The following is a 16331-nucleotide window of genomic DNA, read 5'->3' on the forward strand; positions in this document are numbered from 1 at the left end:
AATAGTTAAAACACTACACACCAGGTAAAAACTATTTATATTAATAATGACCTCTGAAAAGGCAACATGAAAAGACTGAACAAGTAAGCAAGAGTGCAATGCTTGTAATTTTTTTCAGTAATTAAGTTTTTCAGTAAGGTGGACAGAAAAAAAATGGCAAGATTTGAACAAGTACTTCATAAAAATATACAAAACAAGCAATAAACATACATTTTAGTAATCAGGGAAATGTAAATTGAAATGAAAAGAAATGGCTGAATATTCACTAGTTTAACAAAAACTAAAATCTGCAAACCCAAATGTAAGCAAGGAGAACTCACAGGCGGAACAGCCACCTTGGAGTTTGGCAATATGAAGAGGGTGTTATGACTTTCATCCAATTTAGAAATGTCCAATCTAAACTGTACAGAGAGCAATGCTCTTCAGTTAGGTGGACCACAAAGCTTTGCACATGGGAACAGACTGCTTTATGGAATCAGTTCTGCTTCACTTGTGCTCTTTCTTCTCAGCTGATGTGGTTTACAATGTACCTAAGCTTGATGACCTTCTGTCTTCTCTTTCACAATCACCCTGCATACCTCATTCAAACTTACCATTATTTCTCCTATGGGGAAAAAAGAGAATTTGACAATTCCCTTAATAAAGGCACTGTAAATTAGCCTCCTATTCCTAATTCTATTTCACGAAGTTACATTTAGCAGTTACCAGGATTTCTCATGTACTCACTATTTTGTCCAATTATGTACTTTAAAGTCACAGAAATAACTTACTCCAAGGTATATTTTAAACACTTCAAACACTGGGCTGACAGAAAATTTTAAGAGGTAATTCTGATTTACATACATGTTTTTGCTGTCAAGAAGCATGGTACAGATATCAAATAAAAGACTTGAAAACAGTACTTTCTATACTACTACCCATTAGGATAAAATTTTGTTGATGAATAGGAATGTAAATATGATTTGAAAGAGATAGTAAAACTTTTAAACATTAGAAATGGCTCTTTGAAAATGAACATTTTTGAGTATCCAATCACTATGGTATTTAAGTTTCTCTGGAAACATTTATGTACATTTTTTAAGTGTAATGCAAAAAAATCAGTGTAACAGATTTGCAGCTTACAGTGTTAATATTTACACCAAATATCATATTCTTTATTTTTTAGACAAAATTGCCAATGTGTAATAGTTCTATATATACATATAAATATATATTTACTATGCAAGCAAAGAGCTGAAGATCTCTTTCCTTGAGAAATATTGAAAACACACATACCCGATCATTTACACAAGAACATACACAGTAAGTCTATCAATAGACTGATAAATTATACCTCCCATGGATAACTATGTAACAATGGATAATACACAATGAAAAAAAGAACAAATTATAGCTTTATGCAAAAACAAAAAGAACCTTTTAAATTTAATGCTCAGCCAAAATAGCAAAAGACAAAAAACTCATTTCCACTTATGTCAACACCAAGAAAAACTAAACTATACTGCCAGGAAATGTGTGATGGATTTTATCACCCTCCCAAGAATCCTCTCCTCTTTCCCTTTAAGGTTACAAAGTGTCCTTTGACTTGTACTGTTTCTGCATGGCTTTGGTTTTGCTATGTGACATGTTTGAGCCAATTAAATGGGCAGACATGCTGCTTGTCACAAGCAGAGGCTCCGGCAGTTTCCATCAAATCTCCTGGTCTTTTGTGTTTGAAAAGGAACGTCTTTCTACCTGAATTCTAGAATGAAGAGAATTGAACCATCAGCCATCACTGATAAAATATGTGCTTGTTTTCATAAGCCACCAACCTGTTCCAGCTGTTCATAAGGCGGCAAAAACAAGGGAAGTGATGCAGCACAGGCTGAACATGTTTAAGGAAAGCAAGAAAATCACCCCCACAAAGGCAGACAATGCAGAGGAGGTATGTGAAGGGAGGGAGGCTTGTGGTATTGCTCCACTGTTCTAATTATTGATTTGGGTAGTAGCTACAGGAGTGCTTATTTATAATCAATTAAACTATTACAAATAACTCATGAACCTTTCTATATTTCCATTTACCCATTAGAAATGTAATAAAGCAAAAGACAAACTCATAAGCATTTATGACTGCCCTGTCTAATCCTTTTCTTATATAAATTATGTTCTCTTCCTACCATTATCACTATAGTACCAAAAGTTGATAGTAAAAATCAATTCTTTTATTCTCAGAAAATTATGGAATGTTCTAAAATGCTTACACAAAACACCTGCATAAACCAATATAGACAGCCTATCATCTCTATAGATTCTGCATCTGCTGATCCAACCAAGTGCAGTTAAAAAATACTTGAAAAGAAGTTACATTGTAGCTGACCTGGGCTATACTGTTAGACCTACAATGGCTGCATCTGTACTAAACACATACATATGTTGTTATTCTACTCTAAATAACAATTCTTTAGGAGTTTGTCTGGTTTTGTTTGTTTTGACAGACTTTTGCTATATAGCCCAGGCTAGCCTCAAACCTGCAGCAATCCTCTTGCCTCAGCCTCCTGAATGCTGGGATTACAGACATGCACCACTATGCCTGGCTTAAGTAACAATCCTTTACGTAGCATTTACACTTCATTATGCATTAAAAATAATCTATTATTTAAAATCTGAGTATATGCACAGGTTATATGCAAACATTGCACCATTTTATATGAAGGACTTGAGCATTCTCAGATTTGTTATCTGTAGTAAGTGCTCAGGAACTAGTCTCTCAAGAATACCTAGGGTTGACTATAAATAAAATTCATTAATGACACAACCATTTTCTTGCTTTGTATTAATTCAATTTGCTCAACAAATTCTTTTAAGGAAACAAGAAACACAGGCATTCCTATTATTAAACTGTCAATGAACTTATGCATATAATGAATGTATAAAATCTTAGGTAGCAACAGGAACTATAACAAATAATGCTACAGTCAGGAAGCAATGTTGCATTAAGAGGAAGCCAGTCCAAAAACCTTGCAGCAGGAATTTGCTAGGCAAGTTTTAGGATACTGAGGAAGTTAACAGTGACTAGGGTACTGTGTGATATGGCAGCACACTTTTAGTTAAATTTCATTTCTGCTTATGCAAAGCTGTGGTGATCCCAGCAGTTTTGATGAGTCTTAAAATGTTAAAAATTACCTGTGCCTAACATTTCACTCTAGGTATCTCTTCCAACTACAAACATATATCATTGGCAACTCTAGATTGAAGCTGGACAAACACTTTGAGCAGTGTTTAGTATGAAACCCTTTGCATATTGAATTGCAGTGACAGAACATACTATAAATGGGGAAAAAAATTCTCGATGATGTGTATGAGGTTAGAAAGTTTAGTTCTCAAAGTTAACTTTCAAATGTTAGCGCCTTAACCTGTAAAACCTATTACTTTTACCTTCAGAAAATCCTTAGTGTTTGTGCTACAGACAAGATGAAGAAAAAAATATTTACAATGATCATGATGATCAAGTGGTCACTCCCTGCTGAGGTACTGCAGAGAGCTGGTCAGTTTAACCCAAGTGAGCATAAACGTGATACTATGACTATCTATGCAAGACTCATGCTTCTAACATAGGGTTGTTTCTGAGAAGTGACTATTTCCTAGGTGCCCCTTAAATCACACAGGATTGTGCAGTTCATTCTCGCCCTCAGAATGAGTGATGTAATCAAGCAGGTGAGCCTGCTCTTTCCTTCCAACCTCCACCATGCAACTTGAGGGCAGGAGCCTGTAAACCTTGGGATGGTCACAAGCTGCAAGGCACCTGGGCCTGCAGTCACACATGTGGAAAGTTGCCTGAACCACTACACTGGCTTATTTTTGCAGAAATAAATTTTTGTTTTCTTAAACTAATGCAAGTGTGATGCTGCCTATTACAGTATGGAATATTTAACTGGGCTTTCAAATGCTCAAGCAGCAGTATTTCTCCTTATAAAATCCACTTGTAAACTCTTTTAATAAAAGTACGATCCAACCCGATTAACAAGCCTGGTTTGTCTCTGCATACAGGATTAAGAATTTATAGGATTCTTACAGCTGCCACAGAAACTGCAGCAGTGGACTGAATGCAATCCAAGGACCCCTGAGAGATGGGGACCTGACATCACCCCATCCATGGGGTAGGTTGCAGGTTCCTTGACTATCATCACAGAAACAACTTAAGATTTGTTATGAGGCATAGAGGTTTATTAGGCAGAAAAAAGTACACTCAGGAGGAAAGCCAAAGCACCCAATTTACAGGTATAGAATCTTTAAAACCTTTGCCAATGTTTTTGGAGTTTCCTAGAAAAGGGCATTATAACCTTAGGTACCTTTGTGTGCTAAAGCTGCAGTTTTTCTTAAGTCTGATATTAAAATTACAATGTTCCTGGTTCCTTTCTAGCTGTATTTCTCCTAGTGTCTCTCAGGACAAGCCCCCAGACTTTACAAAGCTGGGAGGTGCCCACACAACCTTGGGAAGACTTCTCACCATCCTATGCCCTTTAAACTGGCTGCTTCAGCCTTCGCGGCACACCTCACCTCAGAACTCTCCTCCCCTCAGTCAACAGATTCCTTACCGCTCTGCACTAATTCTTTTACCACAGAGGTTACAGACTTTCAAGTCTCAAAGAAAGGGAGCACAGTGGCACAGAAATGACAGCCTTTAGAAGGCTCAGAGACGCTTTTGCTTCAAATACATACTTCTATCATTAGCTCCGCTACTTTGCAATTCCCAGATGCCCATGTCCAACTAGACTCACAGATGGACAAATAGGATGTGTTTACACACATGAAAACCCTGCAGTACTAACTCATGAAGCAACTGTCGACTGAAATCAGAATTCTTGCTTTAATACTTCATCTAGGGGTAAAAGGACAAGGGGAAGATTTAAGGGCTAAAGGGAAGGCATAGGATTCCCCATACTTTAAGGAAACAAAACCAGAATCTAGCTGACCTCTTAAAACCCTTGACAGAAAAAACTTGGGTTAAGTGTTTACCCTCGAACATCGTTTTTCTACGGTTCCCAAGATTTTTGTTCTGGTTCAATTCACTGGCAAATGTGCCTTCTGAGAAATTCCTGAGACGCAGGAAGAATAAGATAAGAGTAAGACAACCAGTAAGGTCAGTGCAGCCAGATAACCCAGATGTGTGCCAACACTAAGCCAAGTCAGAGCTGATGTGCCCAAGACCAGCGGCAAGCAACTGGGCTTTCAAACAGTCAAGTGCTTATTTTATCCCTTTCTTCTAGAGTTACACTTTAACAAGCATCTTGAGTGGTGGGTTCTGTTTTGTTTTGTTGAGGGCGGTGGTCAGGTCCAGCAGAACTTTCCAGTTTTAAGCAAATAAATGTACACATCAATCATATCTGGAACAGCTATCACTTAGCTTTCTCCTTCGGACAAAAGTTACAGCACCTGGAACAAGAGTACCATTTACCTTTACTGGACAGCCCAACTGAATTTGAAGGGAAAAAGGAAGTCAGAGCTAATACCACCAAGAGCTCAATACTGAAAAAGCAGTACTTTACAAAATGGAGTAGTAGTTACAGATTCCCCATGGTTTAGTCACATTAGAAACAGTGACTTCATCGTCATTTACTGGGTACCTATCATGTGCAAGGCACTATGCTAGGTGCTGGGGAAGATACAAAGATAAATCTGACAGCCGGCCCTTAAAAGGGCTTACAGTCTAGGAGTACAGTATCTGGATACTTTAAGCATAATTAACCTTTCCCCCTCCTTCAGCCTCCCAAAAAACAAAACAAGACTTTCTGGTTTTTTTTTTTTTTTTTTTTTGCGGGGGGGAAGGTCTCACTTTGTAGCTCAGGTTGGCATTGAGTTCACTGTGTCACTCAGGCTAGCCTCATATTTAAGTGATCCTCCTGACTCAGCCTCGCCAATGCTGAGATTGTAGGCTTGCACACCTAACTAGACTTGGTTTCTTCCTTTTACTTTTTGATCAGCAGTTCACATAAAAATCTTAAATTTGAAAGCCTTTTACTTGTAAACAAAATTCATTTTCATTAGAAAAATGCTGAATATTGCAACTAAGAAAATCCTTATAGTCAATATTCTCATGAATGTTTCTCGTGAATCTGTACTTTTGAAGTAAACAACTTATCAAATTACATCAAAAACACATAACTTTTTGAAAGTGGTCTCTAAACTTCTGGCAGTCTCATGTAATGTACAGAAGCCCTCTGTTAAGAGAAAGGAAAGTTTCTGAAAAGGGTAAGTGTGTGGCTGCAACCAAAGTCCACAGTTTATGGTTCCCCCTTCCCTAAGGGTAGTACCTGTTGATTGAAGTATTTTTTAAAAGTCCTCCATTAACCTATAGCTCCAAAATTCAAAGCTTTAGATTCTTATAGCCCATTTCTAAGGTTAACTGGCTGTCGAAACCTACCAAAGCAAACTCATTCAGAAAAATCAAAGTATCTGTTTTTCTATTTTACCCTTGGGAATTTCTGAAGCTTTTTGTTTTCCTTTCAGCAGAAACTAAAATATAATCAATTACAGGAATAAAGGATGCTGATTTAGCTCTTGCCTAGGTTAAACTGCTACAGAAAAGGATATGTTGGCACTATGCATTAAAATGAACTCATTTCTAACTGTATTTACTAAGTGTCTTGCAATTATTCTCTTTTCAGAATCATCTCTGGGCTCAGACATTTCTGGTCATGTTGAGTGTGTGATTAGTCTGAAGCCTTGTATCTTTGTAGAGATTTAGTGAGACTTCTTTACAACTAAGAATATGGTCAATTTTTCAAAATGTAGCATTATGGTAGACTAATAAAGCTACACACACCAAAAATGATTTCCTGAGACACAGGTTCCTTATTCTTATGACGAAGCACTTATCCTGAGCAGTTTCCCTTAAGTAAAAATGAAAACTTTTATCCACACTGTGCTAACTGGCCCTTCCTACTTCTCTTTCTCACCCAACTCTAAAAATATGGTCTTGCCAAATAAACAAACTACAATTTAAATATCAACATTAATCTCTAGACTAACAGATCCACTTACCATAATGAACTGTTAAACTGGAACTCAGGTCTGATTAAAACTGCTGGCTTATCATAAATTTCTTAATGAGAACATACCCCATTTTTGTAAGCTATGACACCTATAGATTTTAAGTTTACATATCCAGTGTTTGTACAAAGTAAATGAAGTTAAATGTAACAAAGTAAATGAAGTAAAATGTAACAAATAAAGTCAGGTCAGTATGAATTGTGCATTAGTCCTTCAATCATACTCCTATCTTTATATCACTAAGGTGCTTTTTTGTTCAATCTCTTTGCTGAACCGATAAATCTTACAAAATTGTGTGGTTTAAAAGGATCACCACTTAAGTTAACCTGTCTAATTCTGTCATCTTACAGATAGAGAAACAAAGATCATAAAGTTTAATCAAAAAGCTGGGCAGCCAAACTCAGTCTATTATTCCTAATGCTATACCTCTGACTTTTTTGCCAGTTTGAGAAATTCATATGCACATTTTTACATGAATCATACAACTACATACAACAGTTCTTAAATGAACGTAACTAAATAATGATGTATTTCATATGAGGTAAATAAAACAAATACTAGTCAATTTGAACTTTTTATAAAATTTTAGCCCTTTTCATTGCTGCTGACAGTGTAACTACAGTGTTTGGTCTTCCTTTTAAGGGTACCCACAGTTGCAATCTTTGAGGTGCTTATTTGCCCACTAAAGAAAAAAGTTGTAAGAAATATCACATAGCCAATCAAATATTACGTGTTAACCTCATATTACTTTTACATACATTTAAATTTTCTTTATACTTTAATGTAAGTAAAACTAATATATGAAGTAAATGAGATGCTACTGCTAACTGAGCTGGTGGTGGCTTTAAAATTAGTCACTTCTGTATAGGTAAGAAATCACTTCGAGAAGTGACAGGTGTCCAGGGAACAAGAAAACATTATGAAAATTGTAAGGAAACTGTAATTAATCAATAAACTGAGGTAAAAGGTAAAGAATAAGCTTAGACAATTAGAAGCTTTTCATTCAAATTTTAACTGCATTCCTTCTTAGTTACTTACTTTGGAGCAATTCAATAAACTGGGTTTTAGATTTTTTTATCAGCAATGAGCTCACATTGGCACTATTTACCTCACTAATTACTGAGCACAACATAACCCAAAATACATGAGAGAGCTTTGTAAATGGAAAACCACAATACAATTATTACTACCTCAAAAATTATTAAAATGCGGACCTAGAGGGAGCTGTAAATGATTGCCACTTAGTGGCACTTGGCATGCTTACAAGCACAAGCTCAAATCAGACGGTAAACCATGCAAACACTTTCAATGTTCAATGGCAATGCTAAAGTTATACAAAGATATACAAAGAAAGTTTTTTAGTAAAAGCATTGAAAGACACACATTTGTTTGACTTGAGATTTTAACATGAGTGTGAACGACTTACAGCATATAAAGAGGTATTCATTCTTTAAGCACAGAAAGCTGCTAGTCATTTAAGAAAAACAAACTTTGTGGGTATTCTTAAGACAAATGAAATAAAATTCTATCTCTTTTGGCGTTTTGTAAACCAGACTTATAAGGAATAACTGTACTAATTTTTCCTGTAAGCTATCATACTCTAAAAGATACAAAAGAATGTCTGTATCTAAGTCACACCCAACATGAGCTTTCATGAATACAAATCATAAAATTCAGAGTTCTTATGACTCTACAGGCACCTGAAAGTTTTTAATAACCCTCATGCTCATTTTATCTTCCATAAAGAAAATGGAAATACAGTGAATACTTGAAATCCATACTCTTTTTTACAAATCCCTTTTATGTATTTGTCTTATTTTTATAATACTCAGCTCTGGTGACTCTGTCACTGCTGTCTGTAAAACTGTTTAACCCTTTCCTTCAAATGTGTCTCTGACATTCTTACACCAAAAAAAGTAACAACACTGCCCCCCAAAAAAAGAAAGAAAAAGAAGCAAGGGAAGATAGAGACAAATGATATATAATTCATTAAGTATAAAAATATGCTGTTTCAAGTTCAGAATAATTTAATAGCTCTTTGTTATTTCATATGTATCTGGAAATGGGACAGATACATGTCCAGATCCTGTCACGAGAGGTAGAATTCCAGCATTTGGTACAACGTTCCAAGATAGAGTCAAAGTGACATTCCTGTTTCCCCTATAGAGAGACAGAATAAACAGAAGTCAGCAGAAACACTTCTACTTCAATAAAAGAATTTTAAATCAAGCAATGAGGCATCAAATATTGTATTTGTAACTAGCTATTCCTAATAGGAATGCTAGTCTGCAAGAAGAACTATATTCTCATGTTATCTAAACTCCAAGGAGAGTGCTGAAGACACCAGCATTTGTTCACAGCATCTCTTAATGACCACCTAAACTCACAGTTGTAGTTAATAGAACTATGAACCAAGAAGTTTACACATGTAATGCACAGTGAACAGACTTGTACTAGGAATCAGAAACAATAACATGAAACGTAATTCTGTCATTTAGAGGTGCAAACCCTAAACACATCAAAATTTATCTTGAAATTTTCATGTGGTAACAGAGGTTTGGTCTGGTCAAAACGGGTCTCTTCTAAAATTCTCATACACACACAACATTAAGAGGTAACAATTCCCTAAGAGATCAATCCTTCCATTTTTCCCATTTTGTAAAAAATAAATTGAAAGTTAAGGAAAGAACCAACCTCAGTATAACTCCTAGACCCAATTCACTGCTTTTTCATTCAGATTTCAGATTCATGTTCAGAAAGATGAGTTCTGCCAGTCACAACCTCGTCACTTATCAGAAAGCCCAAGACCCAAGACACACAGCAGCTGTAGGCCTTATTATTTTGGCTATTATATTTCACACACTGAAAAATAACTAATTACCGTACTTATTTTAGATCCCAATTTGTGTTTCTTTACAATCTTCAAGCCCAGGTCTATGTAAATACTTCTCATCTAATTTGCCTTTTAAACTCGTGCTATTTTTCTTTGAACACATCTTTCTCTTCCTTTCACCTCTTATTAAATGTAGAAGACAACAAAGAATGCTCACTTGAGACCATTTCCATCATCAAAGAAGAAGTATTTTGTTTTCATGTCTTTCAACAGCAGCCTCGGATTATCACCTCTCAGAACAATCTTGTCCCAAAGGACAACTTGGTTCAGGGCCTACATTACAATGAAAATTAGATAACTCATCAGAAACAGCATCTTATCACTTCAAATTAAAATATTACTAAGCAGAAAGTTTCACATGAGTAAATATAACTATAATAATTTACTAACATCTTGTTGTGTACAAAATGATAGCAAGTAATGGACAGTGAACAAGGTTTTTCTTGGAGAGAAAAGTATTTCCCTAAAGGCAATTATTACTTTTATTAGGTGAACTCTATTACACAAGGCAAAGAAAGAGATAAAGGTAAAAGAGCATTTTTCTTGCTGCAGGTCAATTCTATTACACAGAGTCCTCATAACTTACCAGAAGGTTTTACATCTATATGTGCTCCAAAACATGAGACTCTTGGAGGAGCAGAGGAATTAGAATCCGTAACAGGGAAGTATTCTTTTAAGTTCCTTTTCCCTGCAAAACTTCTAATACCTTCTATCTCAGAGGGAACTTTAGGTGGTGCTGGGAAAACATAAATGAGCCAGTCCGAATTCATCACGGTTAATACAGGCTTACTGCTGCCAGATTACGCTAGAATAGGGCTCATGAATCTTTTAAGATTTCACATTATCAAGAAATTACTAAAAAAATAACGATTTTTTCCCCTTTACATTAAAATCTCACATGCATCGTCTTATCATGCCAAAATTCTACATCAGACAATTCTTTAAAGCCACTATATTCCAAGATATTTCAAGTAAATTTAATTTTGAAAGCTAGGGTTATGAAGTAGAAAACACATTTGTGATTGCTACTAGGTCTCAAAGAATTGTTTTTACCGAGTTATCTTTTTAGCTTTCTCAGTGAATGCGCTACTGAAATGTGGAGTAGTTATTTCTAAAAGACGTTTTAAACCTACATCTTATAGCTTTTTCCTAACACTACACATAATTATTAAGACTGAAGAGCTCAGAATCAAATATGTTGAAATTAAATGGTTTTTATGTATATTTATTTTCACCAAAGCAATAACATGTCAAATGCCAAATTAGTATTAACTTACTAGTTATACCAGGGTAAACCAGAATTATAAATACAATTAGATATACTCATTGTAAAACTGGTATTTATGTCAGTAATTTGTTGAAACCAGTAGAATAATATTTTCATCTGTAGCTGTTACTCTTTCCTTCAAGAACAACTTTTTCTGTTTGTTTCTTTTCATGTTTTGCCTATCCTGAAGAGCTGGGATAAAAATCTTACATATCACAGTATTTCTAGTGCCTAACAACATACCTGGCACAAAATTTATGTTCCAAATCAATGTTTAATTGAGTGCATAAAATTGATTGTGTTACTTCTAATAAATTTCTAATATATGCATAAAACTGATTGTGTTAGCCTTTTAAAATCATTCAAATAAACACAGACCCACCCTTAATTACAAATACATTGATGACACAGTAGTTTTGGTAACACAACCTATAAACAACATGTTAAATCCACACTTTTCAGTTTCATATTTTAAATCTATCACTTTATACCTTCAATACCAAGACTAAAAGAGAATCTAAACATCCTATATAAATGTCACAATATATAAGGTACTCTGCCTATAGCAAAAGCTCTCAGTCCTACTTGACTAACAGCTTTCAACCACAACCTAATTGTTTTAGTAGGTTAATCTTACAATTTAACGGCTTTTAATTATAAAACATACAAAGTGCAATTCATAACTTAAAAGACCAGCTCAAGCTCTTGGACTTGAGAATATGACACAATTCTAAAACACAGTATTTCTCAATAAGCAGAGACAGTAGTTGTAGAAATCCGACTAAGGACTACCAAGATAGTGAAACGTGAACTACTTTCCAAGAAGAAAAATATTTGGTACTAAAATGGACTCTAAAATCACACGCAAAAAATAAATACATAAATAAAATCATATGCAACTCTGATTTCCCTTCAGATCGTATAAATCTGTCGCTTTTTAAAATAATCTGTAGTGATTCAAAAATTTTTAATAATCTTTTGAAATGATTGCATAGTTTTGTAATGAGCGTTAATACAGGCCTCAAGTTTCGTTGATTCAATTACATTAACAAGTAGCTTTTAAGTCATAACTGTACAAAAAGAGTACTTTAGCTTAAAGAATATTTAGCTGAGAAGCAATAATACTTCCTCATTCCATAGGAAACAGAGTTCAGTAGTATCTTTCCTGGCCTTACCACTGGAAGTATATTCCAAGAATTTTTGATCACAAATTATTTGAACACAAACTCTCAAAATATCCATCTTTGTTTATAAAGTACATATATTACAGTGAACATGTACTATATTTGTAAAGTATCAATAGTGAATATGAATTTTAAATTCAAAGTCTTGATCAATGCTGAATTTTCTCATCCAACTTATTAGACTAGGTTATTTGTTTTTATAGTTTTGTAACATAACTTAGCAGCTGGAAACAAGAAGTCTCCAATCTATCATTTTCTTATGTGCTTTCTTATGCTTACATGTGCTTGAAAGTACTATTAGCATTATCTTCAATCTGTAATTTCTTTGCAGGAATCTTTGAAGTCTATCTTCCATTTTTGTATTACTTAAAACAAGTCAAAATAATCCATCTACATAATGACTGTATATACTACCATATTTTGCAAATGTAAATGAATGAATAAATGTTAGGCAATAGAGTCAACCTGTAGGCTTTATAGAATTTCTCTTCTTCACAATTATCTGCATGTCACAGAAGGCACTCACCATCTAATAATTAAACGTAGGTATTAATGTATTCATCTATAAACTACTGGTAAAGCTTAAGTTCTTTCCTTTTTAATTTTAAATTGAAAAAATACAGTAATAGAAGCTCTAAATTGTTTTCCTTATATACTACACTTGTGGGTTACTTTGCATATATATTATTCTGGAAACCACAATGCTACAGAAGTATTAAACACAGAAAAAAACAAGAGAGCCTACCAAAGGAGATAAAATTTTCTTAACAGGGCCACCTCTGCATAAGATTGTGATCTTTTTTTCCTTAATTAAGTTTACTGGTACATTTTAGGTATACACAATGATCACATTCATTATGTGGGAATCTGTAACTGTACTTAATATAAGGGTTTTTTTTTTCTTTTTTTCCCAAAGAGGGTTTCAAGGGAGGGTAGCAGAATGGGAAAAAAGACTGTGATTTTCTTACTGAGCAGCGTAGGACAGATTTTTTGACTATGTAATGTTGATACTTACAAAGAATAACATCTTAAATAACTATTAAAATATGCTTAAATATATGTACTTACATTATTTTTTGTTGAATATTCTGCTGATAAATAAAGAAACAACTGCTTAACATTCCAATCAAATATATTCTCTAGATGTACACAAATTAAGGAATATATAAATTATAAAGAAGCACACATCTGTCAAATAGATCTCAGTTATTTTTAGATTAATTATCCACATCAATGGAGAGATAGTCCAGAAGCACACTGAACCACTATTTAATAGAACAGATACAAAATATAAATACATTGAAAAATCCAGCACATTCCAAAGTGAAAAAACAGCATCCACCACTATTCATGCAGATTATAAGCTGATATATTTTAATAAAAAAAAAAAAAGAAAACCAAAATCTAATCTAAAACCATAACCACCTTTCACCAAAAGAAAAAGGATTTAATATTCAAGCATATATCATTCTAATGGAGCTCTAAATATTACCAATCAGTAATATTAAAATTTAATAGTACGCAAACATGAACTAGTTCAAGTAATTAACCAAGTATAAATTGTAAAAGCTGTTTTGTTTACATGCAAGTAAAGATCAAAACATCTCCATGCATGAAGTGCATAGAGTACAGGGCATTCTGGAATTAACTATAAGACTGATGCCACTAGAGAAATAAGTTGAACTGGTATTTAGATTTATTAAATATTATATGTAAAGTGCTGTCATTTTATTATGTAGATTTACATGCTAATAGCAACAAGTTTATTACATTACACTTTTAAATATATATAGTCCTTAAGAATCACTCATTTAGAATTGAGATGTCTAAAACAGTTCTTTGAAAGAACACATACAATTTCAAGTATTAGTAGCATGAAGAAAATACGAATAAACTACAAATAGTGAGATTAATATATAATTATGGCAGGCAAGACAATAGTTCTTTTACACTAAATATGAGCTCTTAATTTTTTTCAATGACATGACTTAAAAGTATGCACATACAGTTTAGGGTAAGACTTTTCTGATGGCATATTCTAGTTCCTAAAAAGGTACTTTCAGAACTTACTCCTAGTCTACTTCTCCATCTGGTAATTTATTTCTGAAAAATTACAAGTAATTTCATGAAAGTACAGAGAACAACAGGTAAATTTCCCAGCATATGATGTGCTTTAACTGTTCAGATACTTACTTTTTTATGCAAATTCAGACTGCTCGCTCCCCATAACCACCTTTCATCACGGGGTCACAGCAAGGCAAGTACTATTTGGACAAATATGGCAATGAACAACACTCACTATATACTAACCTATGACCCTAAAATTTAAGTAGCCAAAAATGATCAGTTCATCAAAAGATGGAAACTTATGATAAACAGAAAACATTTAAATCATTTCCATTGAAGTAATTCTTTTCCTTGTTAAGACTTGTACTTATAAAAGTTCTTATAAAAATTATAACGACAAAATCAAACATGGTTTAACAATAATTATTTTGAGACTGGCCTTTCAAAATATTACAAATGCAATTAACTTTTTAAACATACATTTCTCTCTACTTCCTAAATACAGATTCTTTGGGATGTATATTAAATCCTTCTAAGCAATCAGTTCTGGTAATATTTTCCTTCTTTCATCGAAATGATCTGTTTTTGTGTTTTTGCTAAGCAAATTCAAACTTCCTTGTGTAGATTTCAATTTAATGTTTCCATGAAGAATTTAAAGTACGTTCACACAACTGACTCATGAATCTATAGTTTTCTCTAAGAATAAATGTGGAACTATTACTGATGAAAATATAAACAGGAATTTCCAAAGTTTGGTTGATTCAATGTGAGATAGTCATACACCCTGTTCCCCAAATCACTAAACAACATGAATCTTACAAAACTATAGAAAAAGCATGAAATACAGTATTTTCTTAAAGGATATCCACACTTATATCAAATGTAATGAATCCCAAATCACTTCTTTCTCTAGGTCCAGTGAAGTCTTCTACATTTTTTCTAGAAATAAAGATAAAAATTTTACCATCTTTTATATATAACATCATAGGAAATTCACATAAAAAAAGTGAAGGACTGGTTCTAGTTGTGTGCACAAGTGAAATAGCATTTCCACAAAGAAACAAGTAAACAGAAACATTGAGTGTAAAAACGGGGTACACATTCTAATTCAACATCAAAGGTCTTCAGCTACTTCCATATACCTTCACAGACTAACAAGATCCAAGGGAAAATACAGATGACTAAATTAAAAAAAACTGGATGCAAAACAAATATGGGTACAAGAAAGGCACCTATGACAAGATGGTGTCGGAAATCAGTGACAGCTGCTTAATTATTGAGAGCTTACTACACATCAGAGCAGCTAGGATTTTTCACAATGGTCTCAAGTTTCAAAATAAGCGTGCCATTTCAGTATTTCATTTTGAACCAAAGAAAATTAAGACTCAGAAGAATAAGAAACTTGCTCAAGATAACATGTAGCATTTGTTCGGTGTTTCACATGCACCAAACTCTTTAGCACCCCAGTGAGCTCCCTGACAGGGCTCATCTCCACCCCGGGTCTATTTAAATTTCAAGCAGAATCTAACGGAAATCGGTACAGAGAACAAAAAAAGCGCGGGTGGGGGGCAAGGCAGGCGGGGAGTCGCCGTCAGAGGACTAGCTTCCAGGAGACTCTGACAGATGACATAAGCTAAGGTCGGAGACAGGGCGCTGGGAAATGTCAGCGCAGATTGGCAGGGGAGCAGAAAGCGCTACAAACACAAAAGTGGCAGAGAATGAAAAAAAAACATTGTTCAACATCAAAAACAGGCGACAGCGAAATGAGTCACTCCCCAATTCTACTTTTGCGCGCTCACAGATTTATTCAAGCTGCTGACTACAAAATAACACATTTTTCAAAGAAGAAACGGCTGAGGGAGGCTACGGAACGACTCCCCCAGGGCGCCCC

General features: G+C 34.4%; 1 protein-coding gene across 1 annotated transcript; it reads right to left on the reverse strand.

The window, feature by feature from the left end:
* Positions 1–5772: 5772 nt before the first annotated feature.
* Positions 5773–15379, reverse strand: Spcs3 (signal peptidase complex subunit 3; the record flags this gene model as incomplete). Its single annotated transcript, XM_005373515.2, is given in 4 exon segments — positions 5773–9189; positions 10080–10195; positions 13442–13518; positions 15306–15379. Coding segments are annotated over 4 exon segments (400 nt in total), but the record flags the coding sequence as incomplete, so codon positions are not given.
* Positions 15380–16331: the final 952 nt, after the last annotated feature.

Source organism: Chinchilla lanigera, unplaced genomic scaffold, assembly GCF_000276665.1.
Source record: "Chinchilla lanigera isolate Chin_1 unplaced genomic scaffold, ChiLan1.0 scaffold00002, whole genome shotgun sequence".
NCBI lineage: Eukaryota > Metazoa > Chordata > Mammalia > Rodentia > Chinchillidae > Chinchilla > Chinchilla lanigera.